The sequence below is a fragment of the Sorex araneus genome, chromosome X (genome assembly GCF_027595985.1).
Source record: "Sorex araneus isolate mSorAra2 chromosome X, mSorAra2.pri, whole genome shotgun sequence".
Taxonomy (NCBI): Eukaryota; Metazoa; Chordata; class Mammalia; order Eulipotyphla; family Soricidae; genus Sorex; species Sorex araneus.
The window spans coordinates 355,751,914-355,775,092 of NC_073313.1; the positions used below are offsets into that span (position 1 = coordinate 355,751,914).

Genomic DNA, 23,179 nt, shown 5'->3' on the forward strand with positions numbered 1-23,179 from the left:
CTTTCCGCTTTCTACTTCAACACCTTCCATATCCACTAATCCACCCTGTCTGCATGTTTCTACCTTCCTAGGAATTCCAGAGCGTACTCACTTCTCTCTACAGCACAACCCTCCTCAGGGTGGTCCACTGTCCTTTCCCCACAGACTGTTCACTATTAGCAAGAAAGTCTGTGAGCAAGGAAACGACTCCTTATCCAGGCGAAGCCCTTTCCATCCACGTTTCACTCTGGGTCTAAGCAGTTCTTCAAATGTGAACCTTATTCTGTTTATGGTCCCATTAAAACTCTTTGGACCTCATAAGAGTTCAGATTCCTTTTCCTGACAGGGGGCCCTGGTGGTCTCTAATGCCATCTCTCACCATGTTCCCTGAGCACTTCACTTCTGGCATTTCCAGACCCATTTTTTTTCTCCCTCAGACCATTTGTACATGCTTTTCTCTTTGCCCAGAAACATTCATTCCTTTTTTTTTTCTGTATACCCTGGTACAATCTTCATATATCAGTTCAAATGTAACTTTTATTTTCAGAAGGTTTTTCCCTATCGCCTTTTTATGATAGACAAGTTCCTGGCCCGCAAACACTTTCTCTAATTTAGTACTCACTTTATAGTTACAGTGCACTTCAGCATATGTCCTTCCTGTTTATGATCACCTCAAGAAAGTCACGGGCCTTTAATTGTCTCATTCAAATTGAACACCAAGGGAGATCAATGTTTGAGGTTATCATTGGAAACCCAGCTCTCAATATCAGGCTGCATACCATATCATAAAATTAGGACTTTACATTTTATCACTTAATTTACTACCAAAAATATCAGTAAATCTTCTGGTCTTTTTCCTGGGAAACATGTTCATTTCGCAAGGCTGATTTCTCTAGAGCTAATGTTTCATCATTCTCAAGAAAGACAAATAACTATGAAACCTTTAAAAACCCAACAACAAGCAGTTAATTAATAGCTCTTAAGTTTCACTGTAGTAATATGTAGAAAGTCAAAGAAATTGTTTAGTGAGTCTTAGCCTCGTTAAAAATATGTAACCCAGAACCTTCTTCCTTTGCCCATCTGGCCACCAAGGAGACTAGGATGAGCTCAGAGTTGCACAGAGAGACTCCCTTCTCTCCCTGGCTCATTAGATAGAGTCAAAGGAGTTACCTGAAACTGAATAGCCTGATTGGTTTCTGTGGAGGAGGAATGATGAACTTCAGCTGTTTGGCTTTCAAGGCAACTCTTGTCTCCAGGCCCGACTCCTGGAAAAAGTTGGTGTTTCTTTGGACCCCACTCACAGCAAATTCTGGAAGGATGATACTCATACTTGTCACAAATTCCAAAGACACAGAGGGTTTGGCGACCAGTTCCATCTGCATCTAGAAGTCAGAAAAAGGTTTATTCGACTTTGTGAAATACCATCACCCTTGGAAGTCCTATCATCCATCCTCCTTCCCAGCCCTGGGAGACTCTCTCTGGACAGCTGACATCTCAGGGAGCATTGTTATTACTTGTTCGGGGGAAGAAAAGCTAAGGTCTCTGATTCCCAGAGTCTGGGTACATGGATCACTCGGTCCAAGAAGTATTCAAGTGAACTTTAAGCAGCACAGGAGATAAAAATGACAGGGATCCTCACTTTATTACTTTCTTTTGAGTAAAAATTTTCATGGTTTTTGGGAAGAAATAAAGGCTTAATATTATTCTTATGCTCAGGGCTTATTCCTGGCTCTGTATGCAGAGATAACTCTTGGTAGTGCTACGGGGAATCCAGTGTGATGCTGGGGATGAAACCATGTGCAGAGCAAGTGTCTTAAACCCCACATTCTCTCTCCAGTTTGGATAGTTCTGTTATTGAGAGAATAGCTGATTATCACTTGACTGCCCTGCCCAATGGACTTAACAAGCTGTCATATCCCAGTAGGACCCTTGAGTTTTTCAGCGTGAAGGAGATCATCAATGATGGTTGGCTTTGTTTGAGCTGGAAACATGTTTTACAATGGCACAATGAGTCCTATCAAGGAGGAAAAGAATAGTTTAATTAGGGTCTTACATTGGCTACTTCTAGTCTGAACCCGGCCTTGACTCCTGGAGTGATGATGCCAGAGGAAGACACGTGTAGTTGCAATCCAAGTCCAGTGGGAAGTTCAAAGGCATTGTCCATGAAGATGTAGTGAAGAAACAAGTCATTCCTAGACCCTTTCCTTAGGGTCTCTCCAATCTGTAGACCCAATAAAGAAGAGTAACTAAATCTTGAAGCCAGTTTCATGAATTCTACTTCTCACACATGGGAAAATGATTCTTCTTTGCCCACAAAGGAAAGGGCTAGTCTATTTTGAGAAGCTAAATACTCTAAGATCAATGATGCTTGATTTCTATTAATTAGCATGAAAATATTGCCCTGGATAGATATGAGTCAATGGATGACTCAGAAGGCACTTGGAAAGTGGGCCAGGCCTCAGAGTCAAATGACTTTAAAGTATAATTTAATTCTGGCATCTCAGAGTTTAAAGAGTGGATTACGGTGTGCCAAATATATTTTCTCCTAATCATCATATCACTTCAGTATAAAAAGGAAAAAAAATGTAGGGTAGTAGGTGGGAGACAAATTTAACATTATTTTCCAGATGAATAATTGAAGGCTCTTGAGAAGTACAATATTACTGTATATAGCTGCTTTCTAAATATTGTCAATCTGTGCAATCCAAGAATCTTCACTAAAATCAAGGCCAACTTGCTTCTTTGAAGGAAGTACCTGCCTTTTCTCTGGTTTATACCATCAGGATCATAAGATACTCTGGGAAGTCTGATAGGAGCATGGGCAAGTCTTTTTGTCCTCTGATGGGATGGGGGTGACCCACTCACCATCTGGGGGATCCCCCGCAGGGAATCAACACCGTTCAGCAGTAACCTTCCCAAGAGCTGCAGATCACGAAGTCTCACAAAACCAAGCTCCTCTCCCAAGATCTGGAGGTAGGCCCTGGCTTCAGGGAATTCTTTGGATTTCAAATCTTTGATCAGATTCTGAACATTGAGCATAATTCCTTTGACCATGTCCTGGGATTTAAACAACAAAATACCGAGTGAGTTACAGTCCCATCAAACACTTCAGATTCCTGATGTAAACCTGTCCGCTGCACCCTTGAGAGCTCAGCAGGCTCCTCTCTTATACTGAAAGATAGTCGGCAACTCCAGAGTCAGCTGAATAGGGCGTGGTCTTGCCAGGGAGGATGTTGATTCTACAGTATTCTCAGCTCGGATAGTGTAGGCATAGTCTGGGATTCGAGGGCCCTCGAGCTCCCATAATGTAGTGGCTGAGATAAACTAGCTGAAAATTTGAAAAATAACTGATCCTTGAAAGTTCTTTGCACAGAAAATAATTCCATACCCTGATGCAAAGGTATGGGGGCAAGAAGAGGGAAGACAGGCCTAAGACAAATCCAAGGCCACTAGAGTGTGTCAGGAGGAGATGAGCAAAGGCCACTAGAGTGTGTCAGGAGGAGATGGGGGTGGGTCCCACCTGTGAGCGTCTGGGGGTACGTTATCATCCTCCTTCTCAGGTGGAACTGTGCATACAAATTACCTGAGGATCTTATTAAAATATAGGTTTTGATGGCCTGGAGGATGGCTCAAGGAGTTGGACCACATGCTCTGTATGTGCAAGGGCCCAGTCAAACCCTGGCACTACATGGCTGCCTGTATACTGCTGGGGTGGCCTTACTGGCCATGTGCCCTGGGCTGGGTGGTACCTTACTGCTGGGCTGAGCACTGAATTGTCAGGTCCATGTAGACTGGCCAATATTCATCAGACAGGCCCCTAGTCAATGGTGGGGAGTTCCCCCCCCAAAGCAAAAATAAATAAATACATGGTTCTGACTTAACAAAGTCCAGGAGGCCCAAGGACCTTAATTTCTAGTTTTTCATCTGATGCCAGTGATTGGATCTACCAAACTTTGGGTATCAAAAAATTCAAGAATGAGAATCTCCCAATGATACAATTTATTCTCTACTTCTTTTCTATTTTTCCTTCAGGCCACACTCAGAGTGCTTGGGTCTTACTCCTGATTTTGTGCTCAGGGGTCACTCCTGGTGGGACTTGGGAGACCCTATGTGGTGCCAAAGGTCAAACCTGGGTTGGCTGTGTGTAAGGCAGTTACCCTATCCACCGTACTATTGCTCTGGCTTTCTTTTCTATTTCTTAAGTGGTGGTTCACGCTAATTACAAAGTGGATTTTGTTCTCATTAGCTGGTGTACTAGTATGAGTGGCAGCTAAAGAAACCAATAAATCATAACAATACATATAAACAAAAATTATAATAATACATATAAATAAAAATAAGATAACAAATATGCACATATGGAACCACATGTGCCAGGGTCAGACACTCTGTTTAGTGCTTTATGTATTTGCTTCACTCAGTCTTTAAATATCCTAATAAAGTCAGGATTATTATTAGCACTCTGGGGGAAGCAGAAATAGATGCAATATGAAAACTTGCTCAGAGATACACGGTGTGAAGTTGAGTTAGAATTCTAAGCCAAACCACAGAGTTCATGAAACCATTACGTTCAGGGTGTGTGGTTTCTAAAGGCCCCTTCCTGGGCACGGGGGCTGAGTTGCCAGGAAACCCACAACTAGAGAACACAGACCTTGATCCCTTGGGCCTGACTTTTCACCTCAGCTAGAATGAAAGTTTCCATCTTTTATACCTACATCTAGCACTGGATTAGGGGGTTGCAAATGAACTGAATTAACTTGTTCTTCAATGATACTAAATTTTATACGAGACTGTTTTGCACTGGTCGGCAACAAAGATTCTCTGGAGAGGACACTTAATAAAAACATACCTGCTCGTGTTTCTCATCTTTGGTGTAGCCAAAGTGGTCCACCAAGACCTTGGAGACCGGATCAGGAACTTGACCATCCACCCAGTACAAAGCCCTGTTGACACTGTCTGGGAAGAATCCTTGATTCCCAAACAGAGCTTCCACTGTTGGCTCAAAGCCTGTTCCTTCCAGACCAATCTGAGGAAGAAAACCAGGGAGAACATGTTAAAGAAAGAGTTGCCTTAGTTCGTGATTCACTTAAGGGCCCCTTTCATGAAACTAGTGTTTGATTAATACTGGAATCAGGACCTGAGTTGAGTATTTCATAGGACATGTCTTACTGAAATCTCACCAGAAACTTAAAAAGGTAGAATTGATTTTCTGCCGCTATCCCCCCCCACCCCCACCCTACCAGGAGAAGCAGCTAATGTTAAAAAAAAAAAAACAGAGTTTGGGATGGATTCGAACTTTCAACCAGATATGTCTGCCTGGCTCATGACTTCCCTGATTTTCTATTTTGGATTTTTCAACAGAACAAGGGAGAAATAAAAAAAACTATTCTTTGATCTCACACATACCTCAAAGAGGTCAGTCGGAGCAACTCCCAACACAGCAAGGGTCGTTTTCAGCATGCTTTCTTTAGGAAGGTAATTTTTGGGGTCAAATATGAGATTTCCTTCGATTTTGGCTGAGACTGAGTCAAGTGATGGAAGAGAAAAAGATTTTGAAAGGTGATAATTCCGGGAGAACTTTGTAAAGTCCATGAGAGTTGGAAGCTGAGACTCTTCTAGAGCTTTTCCCACCAATTCTTTCAAGCTAGATGAAAAGGAAGAGTATATTTTATGTAACGCATCACACTTTTTATTCACAGCCTCACTCCAAGTATATATGTATTTCCGATTGCCACCAAACTAGATTTAATTTGCCCGAATAACTTGGCTACAGTCTTTTCCACTTTTTCAAAGAAAATAGTTTTTGTTTTTGTTCCAAAAAAAAAAGAAGAAGAAGAAAGAACACTCCACAGAAGACAGGAAGTAGAAGGAAGTGGCCACCCTAGAATCCAGGTTTGGATTTTAGTTCTTTGTGGCAGATGGGGGAAATGATTTACTTACTCTTGAGTGTACAGTTCTTCTGACTTTAGGATGTTGGCAATGTGGGAAGCCACAAAGTTCTTCACTTGCTCATTCTGTTCTTGAGGGAGAAGTTGGATGATTTCATTAACGTCGGACTGAGAAGGGCTCCGCATCAGCATGAGATAGGCAGCCAGTCGCTTCTCCCCTGGGGAGGTGTGATTGAGGAAAATCTGAAGAAGGGCATCTCTGACCTGTAGCCAATGGAGGAGACTATTATTGTTGGCTATTACTGTTACTATTACTATTACTCAGAACATACACCATATCTGGAAAGCATTTGCATGACTGCTAGTGATTTATCAGATACAAAATCCAATTTCTTGCAAATAACTCTTCAAATGATGGGACTGCTTTCTTTTCTTCAATCAACTAAATTAAGAAAGGGACTTAGAAACTCCCATGGATTCAACTGCATTAAAGTATGAACAAAGTTATGACTTGATGGAGAACTGCCCTAACTGACAATACAGTTCCTTTAATGTAAGTTATTTCAATGTGAGGGTAAAGTATGGGAGGAATAAAAAGAGGTTGGGGCTAAGGAATAAAGTTGTTTCCAAAGATCTGAGGTCATTGTCCTCTTGACTATCCTAGTTTTGGGGAGACCCGCGGGAAACCAGGCATGTTTTCCCATGATGCAGGAGATGGTAGATCTGATTGGAAGATAGCACGAAGCCAAAATCTCCTATTCTGCATACTGGTGTGCAAGGTCAAATCTTTCTGGTGCATATACCACTAGGCTGAGGTCTATGGGCTGGTGGGAATTTGTAAAGGTAAAGCAATAAATGAGGCCAGAGAGATAGTACAGTGAGTTTTGATCTCAGTACCAATACCCCAAGCACTGTCGGGATTCCTGAGGACAGAACCAAGCACAAACCCTGAGCACAACTAAGCAGGGCAAACAAAAGCAAAAACAACCCCTCAAACACCCCCCCTAAGAAAATCCCCCCAAACAAACAGACTAACTAAAACTAAGAACCAAAAAAAAAAAAGAATTCAAAGAAAGCTGTAGAATAAAGCAAGAACGATGGGATCTAGGTTTCAATTATTCCAATCCTTCATCTGCCTCAGCTTCTCCCGTTCAGCTCTGCCCTGTACACTGTACCTCATCATTGAGTTCCATTTTCCGAAGGGCCTGGATGGCAGCCTTCTGGATCAGCAGGGAAGGCTCTGGACTCTTGATACATTTCAGTACGGAGGACTTGAGTCTTGGAGTGACCTGTTCCATGGTTCTACCAATATTGCCAATGACCTACAAGGAAACAAGACAAAAGGAAATGAGGGCACAGAGGGAGAATTCAGAGGTGCCTGGGAAAATGCTTCCTAAATGATGCCTATTTTACAAGAGCATGAAAGTACCCTGAGGATCAGGTAGATGTGCTCTTCATCCCCTGAGCAGTCCTCACGAATCTGTTCCGACAGGTAATCAGCAACAGCCTGCAGGTCTCGGGTCACTGTAGGGTTCGCCTTATGAAAGCTGTAAGATAAGAATGAACAATCAGGGGCTTGAGCGATAGTACAGCTGGTAGGGCATTTGCCTTGCATGTAGCTGACCCGGGTTCTATCCCCAGCATCCCATGTGGCTCCCCGAGCACCTCCAGGAGTAATTCCTGAGTACAGAGCCAGGAGCATTGCCTCTGAGCATTGCCGGGTGGGATGCAAAAAGCAAATAAATAAATAAGTAAATAAATAAGGATGAACAATCAGCAAGAAGCTAGGTTTCTCTTAAAATCTCAACTTGTGTTTGTTGATTTCTTTTCAGAATGGAAAAGAAATTTTACTTAGAATTTAAATTTAATTAAAATTAATTTAATTTAAATTTTAAATTTTAAAATTCAAAATTTTATTTTACTTAAAACTTTTAAAATTGAAATTCTGTGGTTTACAGTACTGTTAATAATGGTTCCTCAGACACATCATTCCGGCACCATCCCCATCACCAGCGTGCCCATTTTCCTCGTATAAGGACCCCAGCATCCCTCCCTCTCAGACCTTCCCTCCCACCAACTCTGTTGTGTGCTTAAGCTCTCCTGTGATGTTGCCTGGGGACCTTTGCATGTCAAGTCATTGTTCTCAAAATGACCAGGATAAAAACAAGAGGAGGTGAAAGAGGTTGAAGTGGAGGGAGGGGGACAACTTAATGCAGACCTGGGGGGGTCTTCCTTGAAGTGTGTGAATAACTCACTTGTTGACCACGTGACTGAGAGAGTAGAGGGTGGCCCGACTCTGCTGCTCCTTTGCCGTGGTGAAGATCTCCTGCAGCGCCTGGGCGGAGGGCTCCGGGATCAGGGCTACCAGGTAGGTTGCTACGTCCACCAGGAGGGGGTTGGCGCTCTCACTGCGCAGCCAGCGGAGGACGTGAGTGTAGCAAGGGGATTGTCCACACTGAATCAAGGCTTGTAAGGTGATGGGGCTGTGAAGACAAGCGCAGAGAAAGTCACACGGATTGCCTTCGGGACACTTTGGGAGCAGTCTTCGTCTATTTATTCAGGTTTCAGGCCACACCTGGCAATGCTCAGGGGTTACCCCATTCTCTGCACTCAGGGAATACTCCTAGTGGTGCTTGGGGGACTAGATGGTATACTGGGGATTGAACCCAGGTTGGCCGTGTAAGGCAGGTATACCTTACCTGCTATACTTTCTCTCCAGCCCATCTTCAACCTTTTTATACTTACGGACTGACACCTGTCCTACACATCAATCCATGGACCAGTAGTTATAACCAAGCAAAATAGAAGAAAAGTGTCTTTCAACCTTTCTACACCTATGGACTGTTTCAGCAATCCACAAGCACTAGGGAAATATCTGGACCCTCCCCTTACCCCTCATCAGCTTGAACAAAAGTTCCGTTGACCAGGGGTTATTTTAGCAGCACATGTTTTCAACCCCTGGTGCATGGACAGGATTACCTCTCTGAGATCTAAATTCCAATTATTCCAACCCTTCATCTGTGTAAGCTTTTCCCATTCATACCTGCCCTATAAACTGTACCTCATAATTTTCCGAAGGGCCTGGAGGGCAGCCTGTGGGAGTGCCCACAGTTCCCCCTGTTTTATTATCCAAATTCAACTATTTAAAAAAATATATCCAACTGTCATCACTGGAACCAGGCTACCTTTCCCAGGAATGTTTTCCACTGGAAAAGCCCCTGGGGAAAAATCCGTAGAAGAACCCATCTACCCGGTGCTCATCACCCAAGAGGGCTGTTGTCCCGTTCTCTGGGAAGGACATGGACCCTGCCAGGCAAACACTGGCATCCTCTTACACCAGTCCTCTGTTCTTCCTTTCTTTGAGCTGGAGTCTTGAAGCAGAAAGAAATCACAGCAATTCTTTGTGTTTGCCTGAATTCTCCCTCCCACTAGCTTAAGACTTTCAGAAGGTACGGCCTTCTCTTGCTCTCAAACTTTCCAAGGGACCCACAGTTAAGCTAAGATGTAAGGATGCCCATAAAAATATTCCCCTCTCATTGAACATAAAAATACACATCTGCCTTGTCAAAGTGTGCGTCTGCATGTGCAGACCTTGAGGTTACCCAGCTGATATTTTCCTACCCAGGACATATTAACGTTGGGCTTGGTTTGAAAGTTCAGATAGCTCCCCTAGGTTCCAGCAAAGAAGGATCTGTAAGCTCCAGAGAGGTACCTAGACACGTCCATCAACTTGGGCAAGAGGTCAGAGACTGCCTTATCATCAAGGCCTCTCAGCTCCGTGACCAGTTGGTTGAAGAGTTGAGCCCGCAGAAAATTCTGGTCAGTGACATGCAGTAGCTGCAGGTCCTGGAGGGTCTTTAGAACGGCCTCGGCCTCCTTTGGTGGGGATGTGGATCTGGTGCTTTCAAAGGCAAGCCCCACCTCCTCAGTTCCTGCAAAAGAAAAGCATTGACCTCATAAGCACCTAGCTCCCCGGAACCGGATATCAGGGCAGCATTAGCCAAAGGGGATGGACATTTGTACATGATGCTGTTAGGGAACTGTCTGTTGTCAAGGATGTGTACAATTCCTGTAGGCCAGTATTACTTTTCAATTTAAAGATAAGGAAACTATCACTCAGAGACGAGCAATCCACCTTGCCCAAGTTCTCTCTGGGTCTAAAAGGCAGAGTTGAAATGACATCCAGGCATATTTGAATCTGATATCAGATTTCCTCTTTGAAAGAACAGGGGGTGGTACAGCCACAGGCCTGAAAGCAGCTGCTATGAGGCTCACTGATGCTCCTGGTCATTTCTTTGCTTGATCACCTGCCCTGCCCTATGCTTGGGAAGGGGTTGGTCAGAACGGTGGTATGGTTTACTACTGGTCCTTGAGGTTCTGTCTTGAGGCTCACTTTGCACTTCATTGAAGATTTTATGACATATATTTGTGCCTAAACATCTCTACCATCTCTCTCTCTCTCTCTCTTTCTCCCTGTCCCTCTCTCTCTCTCTTTCTCATAGGTACAAAAGCATACATCGTTATCACCCAACATCACAGGCTGCTGAAAACTATCAGGTCAAAATTCAAAGATTTTAGGCTGGAGCAGCACAGCGGGTAGGATGTTTGCCTTGCACACGGCTGACCCCGGGTTCTATTCCCAGGATCCCATATGGTCCCCCGAGTACCACCAGGAGTAATTCCTGAGTGCATGAGCCAGGAGTAACCCCTGTGCATTGCTGGATGTGACCCAAGAAGCAAAAAAAATCAAAGATTTAAAGAAAACAGATTCCTACTTAAAGTCCATTGGTTCATGGAAACTGGGGCTTTAAGTGAAACAATGTTTCACTCTAGACATTGTCTAGAGACTAAATGATAGAAACACAAGTTAAGTCACCATGGTTTGTTTCTACCTATAAAACACCACCAAACTAAAGGTCCTAATATTTCTTTTCTCCTTCCTTGAAAAATGTTTTTTAAATAAAAAAAACCATGATCTACAAAGCTACCGATGGTTGAGTTTTAGGCATGCAATAATTCAACACCAGTGTCAACTTCCTTCCATCAATTTTAATAAAAATAATCTTCCTTCATTCATGCATTCAATCTCCATTCATCCCAGCTAAGAGTCGCAGGTGGTCAGGACACATCCTGGCAGCCTCCAGCACAAGGCAGAGACCGCTCTGGGTCAAAATTCCCTCCCATGGCAGGGCATGTTCCCATATGCCCACAGCCACTCCCACTGGGGCACTGCAGACAACGCCATCACAAATCTAACATGCGTGTTTGCAGAGCAGAAACCGGAACACCCAGAGAAAACCCATACAGACTCAGGAGAACACGCTGACATTAGCTCCCAACTGGAATAGATGTTTATTTATTTTTTTTCCTCATCAAGATGAATGGAATTACATTGAATAAAACACTGGTCTTCAATGACCGGCTGCACAAGAAAAATGTAAGCGCAAATGAACTGTAGCTAAAGTTCTTTTCAGCTTTAAAGACCCATTCCAGGTCGCAGTGGCCCTTTGCCAGATGCCCTCCCTCGTGCACACACAGGGAGCATGAGATGCCAGAGCCATCACAGGCAGACCTAGGAAGCCAATATCCTACTCGGAAATGCCCAGTCAGCTTTGGAAACTTCTCCCTGTCCTTAAGTCTCATTGCTGTGTGACATTCTGAAATGAATGGCTATGGCTGTTTTCACCAGAGTATTTTAAACTCAGAATACCAGAACCCATTCGACCCATTCATACATTAGCAGATATTCTGGAGGGTCCATCAAGCAAGGAACAAAGGCACCACATAAGCTTTGGCTTGGGTGGGTTTTCCAGCCCCAGGCCAAAGGGGCATCAATTCTTACCTTCATCAAAGAAGCGGCTATTGATCTTAGGTGTGTCTTCAAGTTTCAAAGTCTGCGTAACCTGTGCCATCATCCCGTACTTAGTCCTGGCCACGAAGGAAGCACGTCATGTGAGAGGGATGGCCACACACCCAACCCTTCTGGCCCAAGCAGACTTTTTATGTTGAATATTTCCCTACTGTCACCTTTGTACGACCCTGCCTGCCCGTCAAAGCATGGAGACATCCAGCTCTCTTGAACCCTCTGGAGAACAGAGCCGGCCTCCCTGCTGACCACCAACTGTCTTTCCATCAGGAGGGGATAGGTGCCTTAACAGCCTTCCTCGATAAAGTGACCAGAGAAATAAGAGTCTTAAGTCTCCAGTCCAGATCCCATATCAACCAGCGTCAGGAAAGCCTTCGATAAGCAACGGCTTTTCCTGATCCCCAGCCCTTCAAGTAGGGACCTGGAACATCCTTTCTGGGTCTCCTTGTTCTGTACAGGATTCTTTGCCAAGCTGTCCATTGGCTTAAAAAGAAGGGTGAGGACAAGTTTTACTTCGGGCCTTTTCATCGTCCCTATCCAGGCACAGACACTGAGAAGCATCCAACTTCTCTGGGCCACCTGATATGACAAGCCAGGGGTACAGTGGTGACTTACTTGTCAGAGAAAGGCCGGAGCTGGTGTTGCTCCTGGCACGTGGCCTCTGAAACATGCTTCCTCTTGGGGTCCAGAGTGTACTGGCAGGACTGGTTGCTGTTGATCAGTGTTGACAAGGGGCGGCTCTGTGAATGACATGGGGCAGGAGAGCATTTCATCAGCCTTCAGGTGCTAAGACCTGAGTCTTCTGCCACAGGCCCTCAACTTTTCTTTTTCTTTTTCTTTTTTTTTTGCTTTTTGGGTTACTTGGTGATGCACACGGGTTACTCCTGGCTCTGCACTCAGGAATCACCCCTGGCGGTGCTCAAGGGACCATATGGGATGCTGGGAATCAAACCCGGGTTGGCCGCATGCCAGGCAAACGCCCTACCCACTGTGCTATTGCTCCAGCCCAGCCCTCATCTTTAAGGAAGGAAAAGGGAGGCGATAATGTCTCACTCAATAGAATCAGGCAAAGAAGGGAATGTGAACATGTAGACAAGGGCATTCCACAAGTTGGCACACTCAAAGCTGAATAAATTCGCAGGCATTTTATTCCACCCAATAGGCAGCTTTGTCCTGCCCAAGGAACAGATAACAGGGTCTCTTCCACAGCTGGCTCCGTCCCACACTGACCCTGGACATACTGCTGCTCAAGGGGTCAGTCTTCATTGCCTTGGCACCTGCCTCTTGCATTTACACATCCCTTTTCTCTCTCTGCTTCATGTTACACATCCTCCATGAAACTTGGCCATGGGACTCGCTGATAGCCATGCAGCACTTCTTCTCGTTGGCTCTTGAGCAGCTCTGCCTAGTGAATGCTGTCCACTGTGCTTTCTCTTTCCTATCGAGCTCGGGGTACTGGTCTGCACTGCTTGACTTATCGGTTTATTGGACTCTGTCATAACCATCTTTTATTAGCAGGTATCTGAACCCTGTGCCTACAAGCACGAGGGGGGAGGGGCCAACGTCGGGGAGAAAGTCCATGGTTCATCTGTCTCTGTCCCTCCCTCCATGTTGCCCAGAGCAAGGCTGAACACACAGGCAGTGCTCATAAAAGCCACATAAGCCAGGACCTTGGCCTCTTCTGACTGTCACTTCTGTGGTCACTGGGCTTCCTAAAGACCAGGGCCAGGAACATTCTCAGGAACGGTGCTGATTGTCCTATAGCTGGTTTTGCCTGAGACAAGCTGTGACTCGGCCACCATGGATGGGGCTGTGTGACCCTGGGGAGCAGCTGCAGAGAACCTCAGTGCTGAGGGAGGGGGGGACCCTGGCAGGGGCAGAGGGGCCTGCTGGGGGAGGGGAGGGAAGGCCACTTTCGTCTCTCCTGCCTCTGGGAACGAGTCAAGGAGAACAGAACATCCTCTGGGCCCTGGGACTTCTTTTGAGCCCGAATCTCAGGGCTGAGGGCGCCCAAGTCTGGAACTTACAAGGACCTCCAGAGCCTTCTTGGGGAGAAGCATCAGTGCCCTAGAGCCGGGGGGAGGGGGGCGAACTGGCATCATGATGGAGCCGGAAGAGAGGGATCTGGGCTGGAACTTGGGAACCTGCTCTGCCACGAAGCCACTGGCGGTAGGTCAAGTGGCCTTGGCCAACCTGCCCTGTGTCTGGCCATCATTTTCCAGCCATGGTCCACCAGCAGCTGGGCAGCACCTTCTCTAGGGTCCTGCTGGCGCCCACCTTCCAGGCTGGATTCCAGTTGATGTCTCCCGAGCTGTATTCATGAGGCCCTGCAGCCACTCTGGGGAAGCCAAACTGGCTGGAGGTTCAGTGGGAAGCCCTGAAGATGTGGTGATGCTCGGGGATGACCCTGGCTACCCCAGGAGCACTTGGGGACCTCCAGGGCAGCACCCAGACATAATCTTAGGAGCGCGTGGTGCTTGGGAGGAAGCTGGGGTAACTGCATGTCAGGCACATGCCTTCACCCCATTCCAGCTCTCTCACCCCAACCTCCCATATTTTACTGTTGATTTTTAAGCCGTGCCCAGAGGAGCTCAAAACTCACTCCTGGTTCTGTGCGCAGGGATCACTCCTGTCGGTGCTTTGGGGATCGCATGGTAGGCCAGGAATCAAACTGGCTAAATGCAAGGCCTTAGACACACACACCTTTACCCTTGGACTAGCTCCTGGGCGCAACCTTTCAGATTTGCGATAAGGAAGAGGCGCAAGCTCAGACATGCAGCAATGTTGGTAGGAGACGTACCAGGCCTTGGATGAGAGCCAGCGGGCTGACGCCTGTGCTCGCAGGCTGGAAGTGCTCACACTTCTCCAGGTTCCTTTCGATGGATATTTCTGTGGCGGTGCTGCCCTTCCTGGATTTCACTGTAAAGTCGCTGGAGCAGTTTCCATACACCGTGTCCTGCAGGCGCAGAAGACACATGAGTTCACTGAACCCAAGCAGAGACCCCGGCTGCCAGCTACCATGGGTGGGGGAACCAGCAGGGAGCCTGAGAGAAAAAGTCAGGAACAAAGCAGATCGGGGTGCCGGAAGGAGGGTGGGCTAACAGGTGTCGAGGCTGGTCTGGTGCCTGATCATGAGATCATGGCCCAAGTATCTTTGGCTGGAGAGTCTGTGCTCTTGGCATGTTCCCTAATGTCATGGATTCTAGTCCACTCCATTCCATGTGTCTCAGGTCTCCCATACCCCTAGTGCCACCACCCCCTCCACCAAATCTTGGTGTTTTGCCTTAACTTGGGCTTCCGGTGTACCAGGCTATATGGCTAACTCCTGGGCCCTATTGCGTGTCTGCACAGCACATTCACTCTCGGGGTGACGGTGCCCCCAAAGGGCAGGGGAGTGCCAGGCTCTTACCAGAAACAGCACTCGTGTGTCCTCTTCTGTCTCGGGGGGCACCAGGAGGGCAGAAACGATGCCCCTCTTGATGTTCAGGATGTGTTTGGTTTCACCCTTCTCAGGATAAAGCACGACTTGCTTCCCCCCAGGAACGGCCAGCCTGAGCTCGTACCTGCCCCGGAGAGGAGGGGACACAGAGAGACTCTGTCTGTCTCTAGGCCACACACCAGCGGGGTCTTCCGCCCTCTACATGCCTGTTGCCCAGGATGTGGGGCGGGGTGGAGTGACTCCCAGCAGGACTGGGCTTGGATTACTGCTCTGCTCGAGCCCAAAGGTGCTGGAGGGGTGTGTGTGGGGGAGGGTAGGGCGGGGGGGGATGCAGTGCTGAAGTCACACTCGATTCCCCCACGCGCAAGGCATGCTCACACTCCCGCCCTCGCTGCTCTTTCCCCTCTTGTTTGTAAATCCATCCGCGCATACATCTAGGTATCCCGACACCGTGTGTTCTGGGCCTTCTCTTTCTTCCTCTTGTCCTCTCAGCCTGCCCGTTGCCTCTCTGTTTCCCTTCCCCCCTCTCCCGCCCCCATCTCGGCTCTAGGCTTTCCCAGGGAGCAGTCTACTGGACAATCCGTTTGTCCCTCCTCACCCAGACAGAGATGGGTTGGGGTAAACAGCTTTGGGCCAAGAGGTCGCCGTTGCGTCTTTTGTAGGAACTGCATGGAATCACCCACGCTTTTTGTTCTTTTCTCTGTTCGCAGTTATACTCCATGAAAATCACTCTGAGGGATTTGATGTAACTCTAGCACTAATGTTCCCAAGCTTATCTGGCCTTGTGCCTCTTTTCAGAAAAAAGATTTACTCAGTGCTCCAGGAAATTTACCTTCTTAGAAGAACAAACCGCATAAATTGTCTGATCCCCCTGCTCCCAGTTGCATCAAAATCTCCTACCACACCCCCATGTCACTCCAGCAAACTGGGGGTGGTTATTGCCCACTTTGGAAAACAGGCTCAAATAGATTATTATTATTATTATTATTTTTGCTTTTTTGGGTCACACCCAGCGATGCTCAGGGGTTACTCCTGGCTCTGTACTCAGGAATTACTCCTAGTGGTGCTCAGGGGACCATATGGGATGCCGGGGATCGAACCCAGGTCGCCTGCATGTGAGGCAAATGCCCTACCCACTGTGTTATTGCTCTGGCTTCGCAATAGATTCTTTCTAAAAAGCACATACAGTTCTGCTCTAGTTGCAGATAATTGACTGCCATTCCCCCACTGATGGCACTCAGTCATTCACTGATTTCTTCCCTTTCATTTCCCACCGCACAAACAATACTGACATGTACACACACGTCCTCATACAAACATCTTCGCACAGCACAGCTTCTCCAGCCGTGGGCTAGAGTCCCAGGCTGACGTATTTCAACTCTAATGCAGACTGTCTGGGGCATCCTTTGGGGCTGCTCTACTCGTAGGCTGTCCGCGGGCTGCTGCGAGTGTTGGTGGACTTAGGGTGGGAGGCGATACGTGTCTATTGGACAAATCGCATTTCCGAGTGAACCTGAGTCTCTCTGCAAACAGGGGTGGGGTAGCCCCTCTTTGCCATGCCCCGGGCCACGTCTCAAGCTAAGGGATTTCCCTCGGGGACTTCTTTTGCGTGGCTTCCAAAGGTCTAGTGCAGTCCGAGGGAGGACAAGGACACGTGGCACATCTGCCACAGCTCTCCACTCTCAGAAAGTTCCAGACAGAAAGTTCCAGACAGAAAGTTCCAGACAGACAGAAAGTTCCAGAGCTGCAGGCCTGGCGTGTCTCGGAGTGGTCAGGGCAGGAGGGCCTGTTGCTTGCAGAGGAATAAGGACCACCCTAGCCACGCGCCTTCCTGCCTGCCACCGGCTCCCTCGTCTGTATCTCAGTCTCAGGTGGGTGACGGGGGCTGCTGAGGACCACTCAGGGCCACTTTGCACAGACAGGATTAACTTTGGAGTCTTCTGTCCAACAACCGGGAGGAAGGGCAGGAAGGGGGTTTCCGCTCTTACTGAACCCACGGACCTCGACTATCTGCACACACTTGGGGCGCCACAACCTGTCTATGGGGGATGAGGCAGCGTGCCGTATGGCGTACGCAGCAAGTGGAACCAGGGCCAGCGTATCTGGATGGCGGCCATCAGAGACGAGGCAGCAGTCACATCACGAAAGGCCTGACCAGGGTCCATGGAACGCACCCCTAGGGCTGGGCCGTGCCTTCCAACAAAAGACCCTGCCCTGCCGTGGGACCACAGCAAGTCTTTCCGGAGACCCTCCCCGAAGAGCACTGGGCCTGAGTCCTGCTTAATTCTTTAAACAACAACTCACAACGCAAGCAAACATCTGGGCTAGACTGAGTCCAGGAGCCACAAACCGAAGATCTTCAGACACCGATAAGTGAGGATTAAGATTAAGTGAGATTAAGAAGTGAGGGGAGAAGCGCTAACGCATTGCTTTTGGTGCATGGCAAAACTCAGCAATTCTCTCATCTGCACAGAAGAGAGATTCAAGTACTCAAAGCTACACCCATGCCTGCTAGGGACACGCATCCTAACACCTGGAAGACACACACATTCCCACCGCAATGGACACACACACACACACACACACACACACACACACACCCCTACATGCATGCAGACTCATGCCAGGGCACCCAGAGATGATGCCCCGAGCTCCAGCGTTCACCCTCCGGCCCCGCCTCACCTGGACATGGCGGCAGCGAACTCGTCCGAGTTCTTGGTCTTCATCAGCAAGGCCTTGCCCTCCAGGCTGAAGCCATAGGCCTCCTCCAGGGTGCACTGGCTTACCCTCAGGATGAAGCTGCAGAGTTGGGGGACCTCCAGCTCGACCTGGGAGGGGAAGTCAGCAACCCATGAAGATGCTCAGTCAAGACTGTGGCGTCCTCCCCCACGCTCAGGGCTTGCTCTGGATTAGGACACCCCGGATGGAGCTGCTGGGGAGCACGGCAGCTGCCAGTCAGCACCACGAGCATCCTTAACGCCCCTCCCGGGTCCTCCGCGATGACAGCCACACTCAGCTTGATTTTTTTAATCTTTCCCATGTTCTGTGATGCCAAGTTCTTCCTTCCTTCCTTCCTTCCTTCCTTCCTTCCTTCCTTCCTTCCTTCCTTCCTTCCTTCCTTCCTTCCTTCCTTCCTTCCTTCCTTCTTTCCTTTCTTCCTCCCTCCCTCCCTCCCTCCCTCCTTCCCTCCCTCTCTCTCTCTTTTTCTCTCTTTCTTTCTCTTTCTTTCTTTCTTTCTTTCTTTCTTTCTTTCTTTCTTTCTTTCTTTCTTTCTTTCTTTCTTTCTTTCTTTCTTTCTTTCTTTCTTTCTTTTTCTCTCTCTCTTTCTTTCTTTCTTTCTTTCTTTCTTTCTTTCTTTCTTTCTTTCTTTCTTTCTTTCTTTCTTGATTTTTGGGTCACACTTGGTGATGCACAGGGATTACTGCATCAGGAATGCAGTAACCTTTCATTATTTCATTCCTCTGCACTCAGGAATTACCCCTGGTGGTGCTCAGGGGACCATACAAGACTGGGAATTGAACCCGGTTCAGCCATGTGCAAGGCAAACGCCCTACCCACTGTGCTATCACTCACTCATTATTTCATTATTTCATCCTTTCATTATTTTATTCCTCTGCACTCAGGGATTACCCCTGATGGTGCTCAGGGGACCATACAGGATGCTGGGAATTGAACCCGGTTTGGCCACGTGCAAGGCAAACGCCCTACCCACTGTGCTATCACTCCAGCACAATGCCAAGTTCTTTAAATGCACCACTGACACATGTAAGAGGGGATTTTCTTTAAAAAAAAAATCTACTGCCAGCTGATCTCATTTAATTCTGAAGTGGCATGATTGACTAAAAGACAAGGAGGGGATGAATCAGGGAGAGTGATGGGTAATGTGAAATCATTGATTTCAACAGCAGCTATTTCCTCAGCATCGCCAGAAACAAACAACTGTCTCTGCTATTGAGACTGAGTCGCAGTTTCACATTTAGCTGGCCCTCAAACAGGTCCCCGGTTGTCATCCAGCCCTGTTTAAGGACATTTCTGGAAGGGTGGAGACCACCTATAGTTTCTCTGTCTGAGAGGGTGGCCACGAGCCACGGGTGACTACTGGGCGCTGTGAAATGTTACTAGTGTGACTTAAATGGAATGAAAATCATATTCATGAAGTGAGGGCTATGCTGAAAGCACAGCGCAGAGCTCGAGGAAGAAGACGGGGTGTCTCAGGCTGACTGGCTGCCCTCCGGGGCGGCCCTGGGGTATGCTTCATACCAACGAGGACAACGAAAGTCAGGACCCATAAAAGGTACACATTTATTTGAGAAAAATTATGTTCATCATATTTTTTTGATCCCCCTCCCTCCCTCCCTCCTCCCCTCCTTCCTTCCTTCCTTCCTTCCTTCCTTCCTTCCTTCCTTCCTTCCTTCCTTCCTTCCTTCCTTCCTTCCTTCCTTCCTTCCTTCCTTCATTTCCTTCTTCCCTCCTTCCCTTCTTCCCTTCTTCCCTGTCTCCTTCCATCCCTTCATCTTTTCATTATTCCATCCTCTCTCCCTCCCTCCCTCCCTCCCTCCCTCCCTCCCTCCCTCCCTCCCTCCCTCCCTCCCTCCCTCCCTCCCTCCCTCCCTTCCATCCTTCCTTCCTTCCTTCCTTCCTTCCTTCCTTCCTTCCTTCCTTCCTTCCTTCCTTCCTTCCTTCCTTCCTTCCTTCCTTCCCTCCTCCCCTTCCTCCCTTCTGTCCTCCTTCTCTCCTTCCCCCTCTCCCTTCTGTCCTCCTTCCTTCCTCCTTTTCTTCCTTCCTCCCTCCCTCTTTCCTTTCTTCTCTCCCCGCCTCCCTCCCTTCCTTTGACTTTAGTGATAAGATCACTCTCCAGGGAGACATCCACTTCCCCTCCTTCCCTCCAGGACCATCTCTCTCCTCTGCTTTCCTACACAGCGACGATTCTAGATCACATATCTTACAAACTCACGGTAAATCTGGCTGCCTGAGTTTTCTGTGGCAGAAAACTCTGCAGAGTGGGTGACTCTCAAAGCCAGTGTTTTTCTAGGCCCCCAAGAGAACAACCCATTTGCCCATCTGGTTCTGGCAGGAGCCGGCGCAGCTCGGCCCGGGGCTCCGGGTAGTTGCAGGCGCCTCACCCCTCCTACCTTGCAGCTGATCTTGGTGGTGCTCCTCGAGTCGGCGGTCCCGGGGAACTCACTGGATCCTTCTGCTTCGTAGCTGTACACATACTTCCTGAGGTATTTGAATCGAGTTGCATCTTCTAAAAAGATGAGAAGTCAGTCAACAAACTAGAAATAACTCCCCAGGACAGTCAGTTCCGGGCCTCGAGTTTCCGTGGGATAGATCATTTGAAAAAAGAGACACGTAAACTCCAATTATTTAAACTTCTCTCAGTATACTTAATTTTCCCACCTAGATTTTACCTTCCCTGTGATGGCTTTGCCGAGGACAATGTTTAAACTGGTTTGCATTCCTTGGCTATATCATTTGCGCTATAGTGAGTGGAAGGCCGAGTCATGGGCCTCAGAAAATTGGTTGGAGAGAACTGGAAAACCAAGAGTGGCCAGCAAGAAGCTATCCCGGAACATATCAGAACCGTCTGAGTCTTTTTATTGTGCTACCAGACCTCTGAGGCAGAGTTCATTAAGTATCAGTGGTATCTCACTGTTGGAAGAGACAGAGACAGAGATACACAGATAGAGACAGAGACAGAGACAGAGAGAAGCCTTCCAAAGAGAATTTCTGGAGGTTTCTGCTGTACTTGAATCTTCTAGTAGTTTGAAAAATTGTATTTGGCGCCTGAGCCTAGGTGCAGTAATGCGAAATGACCGCCAGATGGCAGTGATGCTCCACCACAGGCAGCCTGCCGCTCGCGGGGATTCACAGGGACCCTGGGTCAGGTAAATAGGAAGGTGTTGGGGGGTCTGGGTCAGCGAGTCCCCCCCTGGGGTGCTTCCCATCGGTGAATGATTAGCCATTTCTAAATAGGATGGCGGTGTCTCCTGGAGTGTCCAGGGGCCCCCAGTTATCCAGCCCTTCCCTCCCCACCACGTCCTGGGCTTAGCTTTGGGGACATGCAAATTAGGACTCCCTGGGGTGACAGAGGCTCAAAGAACTGGCCTATGGGGGCTCAAGGCAGTGCACGCCAATTCCATCACCACACCACTTCTGGGCACAGGGGGGCTACTGGTGTGTGTGTGAGTGTATGTGTGTATGTGTGTATAGAGAGTGTGTATGTGTGTGAACCTTTGTGAGCGTATGCGTGTGTATCTGAATGTGTGTGTCTGAACGTATGTGTCTGACCATGAGTATGTGAGTGTATGTGTGCAAGCCTGTGTGAGTGTATATGTGTGTGTGTCTGAGCATTTGTGTGTGGTTGTCTGAAGGAGAGTATGTGTCTGAATGTATGTGAGTGTGTGTGTGAACCTGTGTGAGCGTATGTGTGTGTATTTGAGTGTATTTGTGTGTATGTATAGCGAGTGTATGTGTTTGTGTGTGTTTTGCGTGAGTGTGTCTGAGCGTATGTGTGTCTGAACATGAGTATGTGAGTGTATTTGTGGGTATATGTAGCAAGTGAATGTGTGTGTGTGTTGCGTGAGTGTACGTGTGTCTGAGCGTGTGTGTGAGTATGTGAGTGTATATGTGTGTCTTGGTATGTGTGAGTGTCTGAGCGTGAGTGTGTCTGAACGTGAGTATGTGAGTGTATCTATGTGTATGTATAGCGAGTAGATATGTGTGTGTGTTGTGTGAAGGTCTGTGTGAGCATGTGTGAGTGGCTGAGCGTGAGCGTGTGAATGTCTGTGTGTCTGAGCGTGGGTGAGTGTCTGAGCATGAGTGTGTGCGTGTCCGTGTGTCTGAGTGCGAGTATGTGAGTGTCCGTGTGTCTGAGCGTCAGCATGTGTGTGTCCGTGTGTCTGAGCGCGAGTGTGTGCGTGTCCGTATGTCTGAGTGTGTGTGTGCGTGTGTGTGCGTGTGTGTGTGTCTGAGCGTGTGTGTGTGTGTGTCTGAGTGCGTGTGTGTAGGTCTGAGCGTGTGTGTGTCTGAGCGTGTGTGTGTCTGAACGTGTGTGTGTGCGTGTGTGTGCGTGTGCGTGTGTGTGTCTGAGTGCGTGTGTGTCTGAGCGTGTGTGTGTGTGTGTGTGTGTGTGTGTGTGTGTGTGTGCGCGCGCGCGGGGTGGTGGAACACCCTTCCCGGCCCCGCGGGGACTTGTCTTACTCGGGCAGCTGAGGCTGGCGCTTCCCGGCACCTCTTCGTCTGTAAGAAAGGAGACAGCGGCGTGAGCGCCCCCCGCGCGCCGGCCCGCCCCGCGCTCGGCGCCCCCCACGCGGACCCGGAGGCGCCCCCAGGGGCTGCCCGCTGCGTGCCCGCCCCGGTGGGAGCTCCAGCCCGGCCCCTGCGCGCACTCACGGGCCCCGGCGCCGGCCGCGAGCAGCAGCAGCAGCAGCAGCGGCAGCCGCAGCGCGGGCCCCGGCTCGCCCATGGCCCTGGCCGGGCTCCCTGGCCGCGCCCGCTGCTGTCCCTGGCGCCGCGTCCACGTCCACGTCCGCACCCACTGCTGGCGGCCCGCGGACTGTGCGGCCGGCGCCCGCGCCCGCTTTATACCCGCGGCGCCCGAGCCACCGGGCGTTGCAACAGGTTCAAAGGGCGGCGGCCCCGCGTGTTTGCGTTTCCAGCCCGGCCCAGGACCCAGACGGGGCCGCCCGGCACCCCCGCCCCCGCGGCGCGCCTCGGCAGGGGGCCCCGACCCCGGGAGACCCCCGCACCCAGCTCCCGTCTGCGGGAGACGACGCGGGGCCTGGGGCAGCCCCCGGCCCGTGCCCCCGGCTCCCCGTGACCCTCCAGGGGCCCTCAGTGAGCTGAGACGGTCCCGGCCCGCTGTCCACTCTGGTGGACTTTGCCTTGCTTGGGAGCCCCTAATCCCCCGCAGGACCTCTGATAAGTACAGAGCTGGGAGCCCCAAGGACGCCCCTCCTCCAGAGAGCAGGAGAGGGGGAAGGGAGCCACTTCGCATCTGGGACA

The 23,179-nt window shown here is 48.9% G+C and overlaps 1 protein-coding gene across 1 annotated transcript in view; it reads right to left on the minus strand.

Annotated features, from left to right (window-relative positions):
* The window catches only part of APOB (apolipoprotein B), a 44,946-nt gene extending 22,306 nt beyond the window's left edge, over positions 1 to 22,640 (minus strand). Inside the window, 18 exon segments of the mRNA XM_055121351.1 lie at positions 1,150 to 1,361; positions 2,033 to 2,200; positions 2,845 to 3,036; positions 4,829 to 5,005; positions 5,386 to 5,623; positions 5,920 to 6,126; positions 7,038 to 7,189; positions 7,297 to 7,414; positions 8,123 to 8,350; positions 9,580 to 9,799; positions 11,710 to 11,795; positions 12,349 to 12,473; positions 14,534 to 14,689; positions 15,143 to 15,296; positions 17,855 to 18,000; positions 20,305 to 20,420; positions 22,376 to 22,414; positions 22,568 to 22,640. Of these exon segments, the coding sequence (XP_054977326.1) occupies positions 1,150 to 1,361; positions 2,033 to 2,200; positions 2,845 to 3,036; positions 4,829 to 5,005; positions 5,386 to 5,623; positions 5,920 to 6,126; positions 7,038 to 7,189; positions 7,297 to 7,414; positions 8,123 to 8,350; positions 9,580 to 9,799; positions 11,710 to 11,795; positions 12,349 to 12,473; positions 14,534 to 14,689; positions 15,143 to 15,296; positions 17,855 to 18,000; positions 20,305 to 20,420; positions 22,376 to 22,414; positions 22,568 to 22,640 (2,807 nt within the window).
* Positions 22,641 to 23,179: the final 539 nt, after the last annotated feature.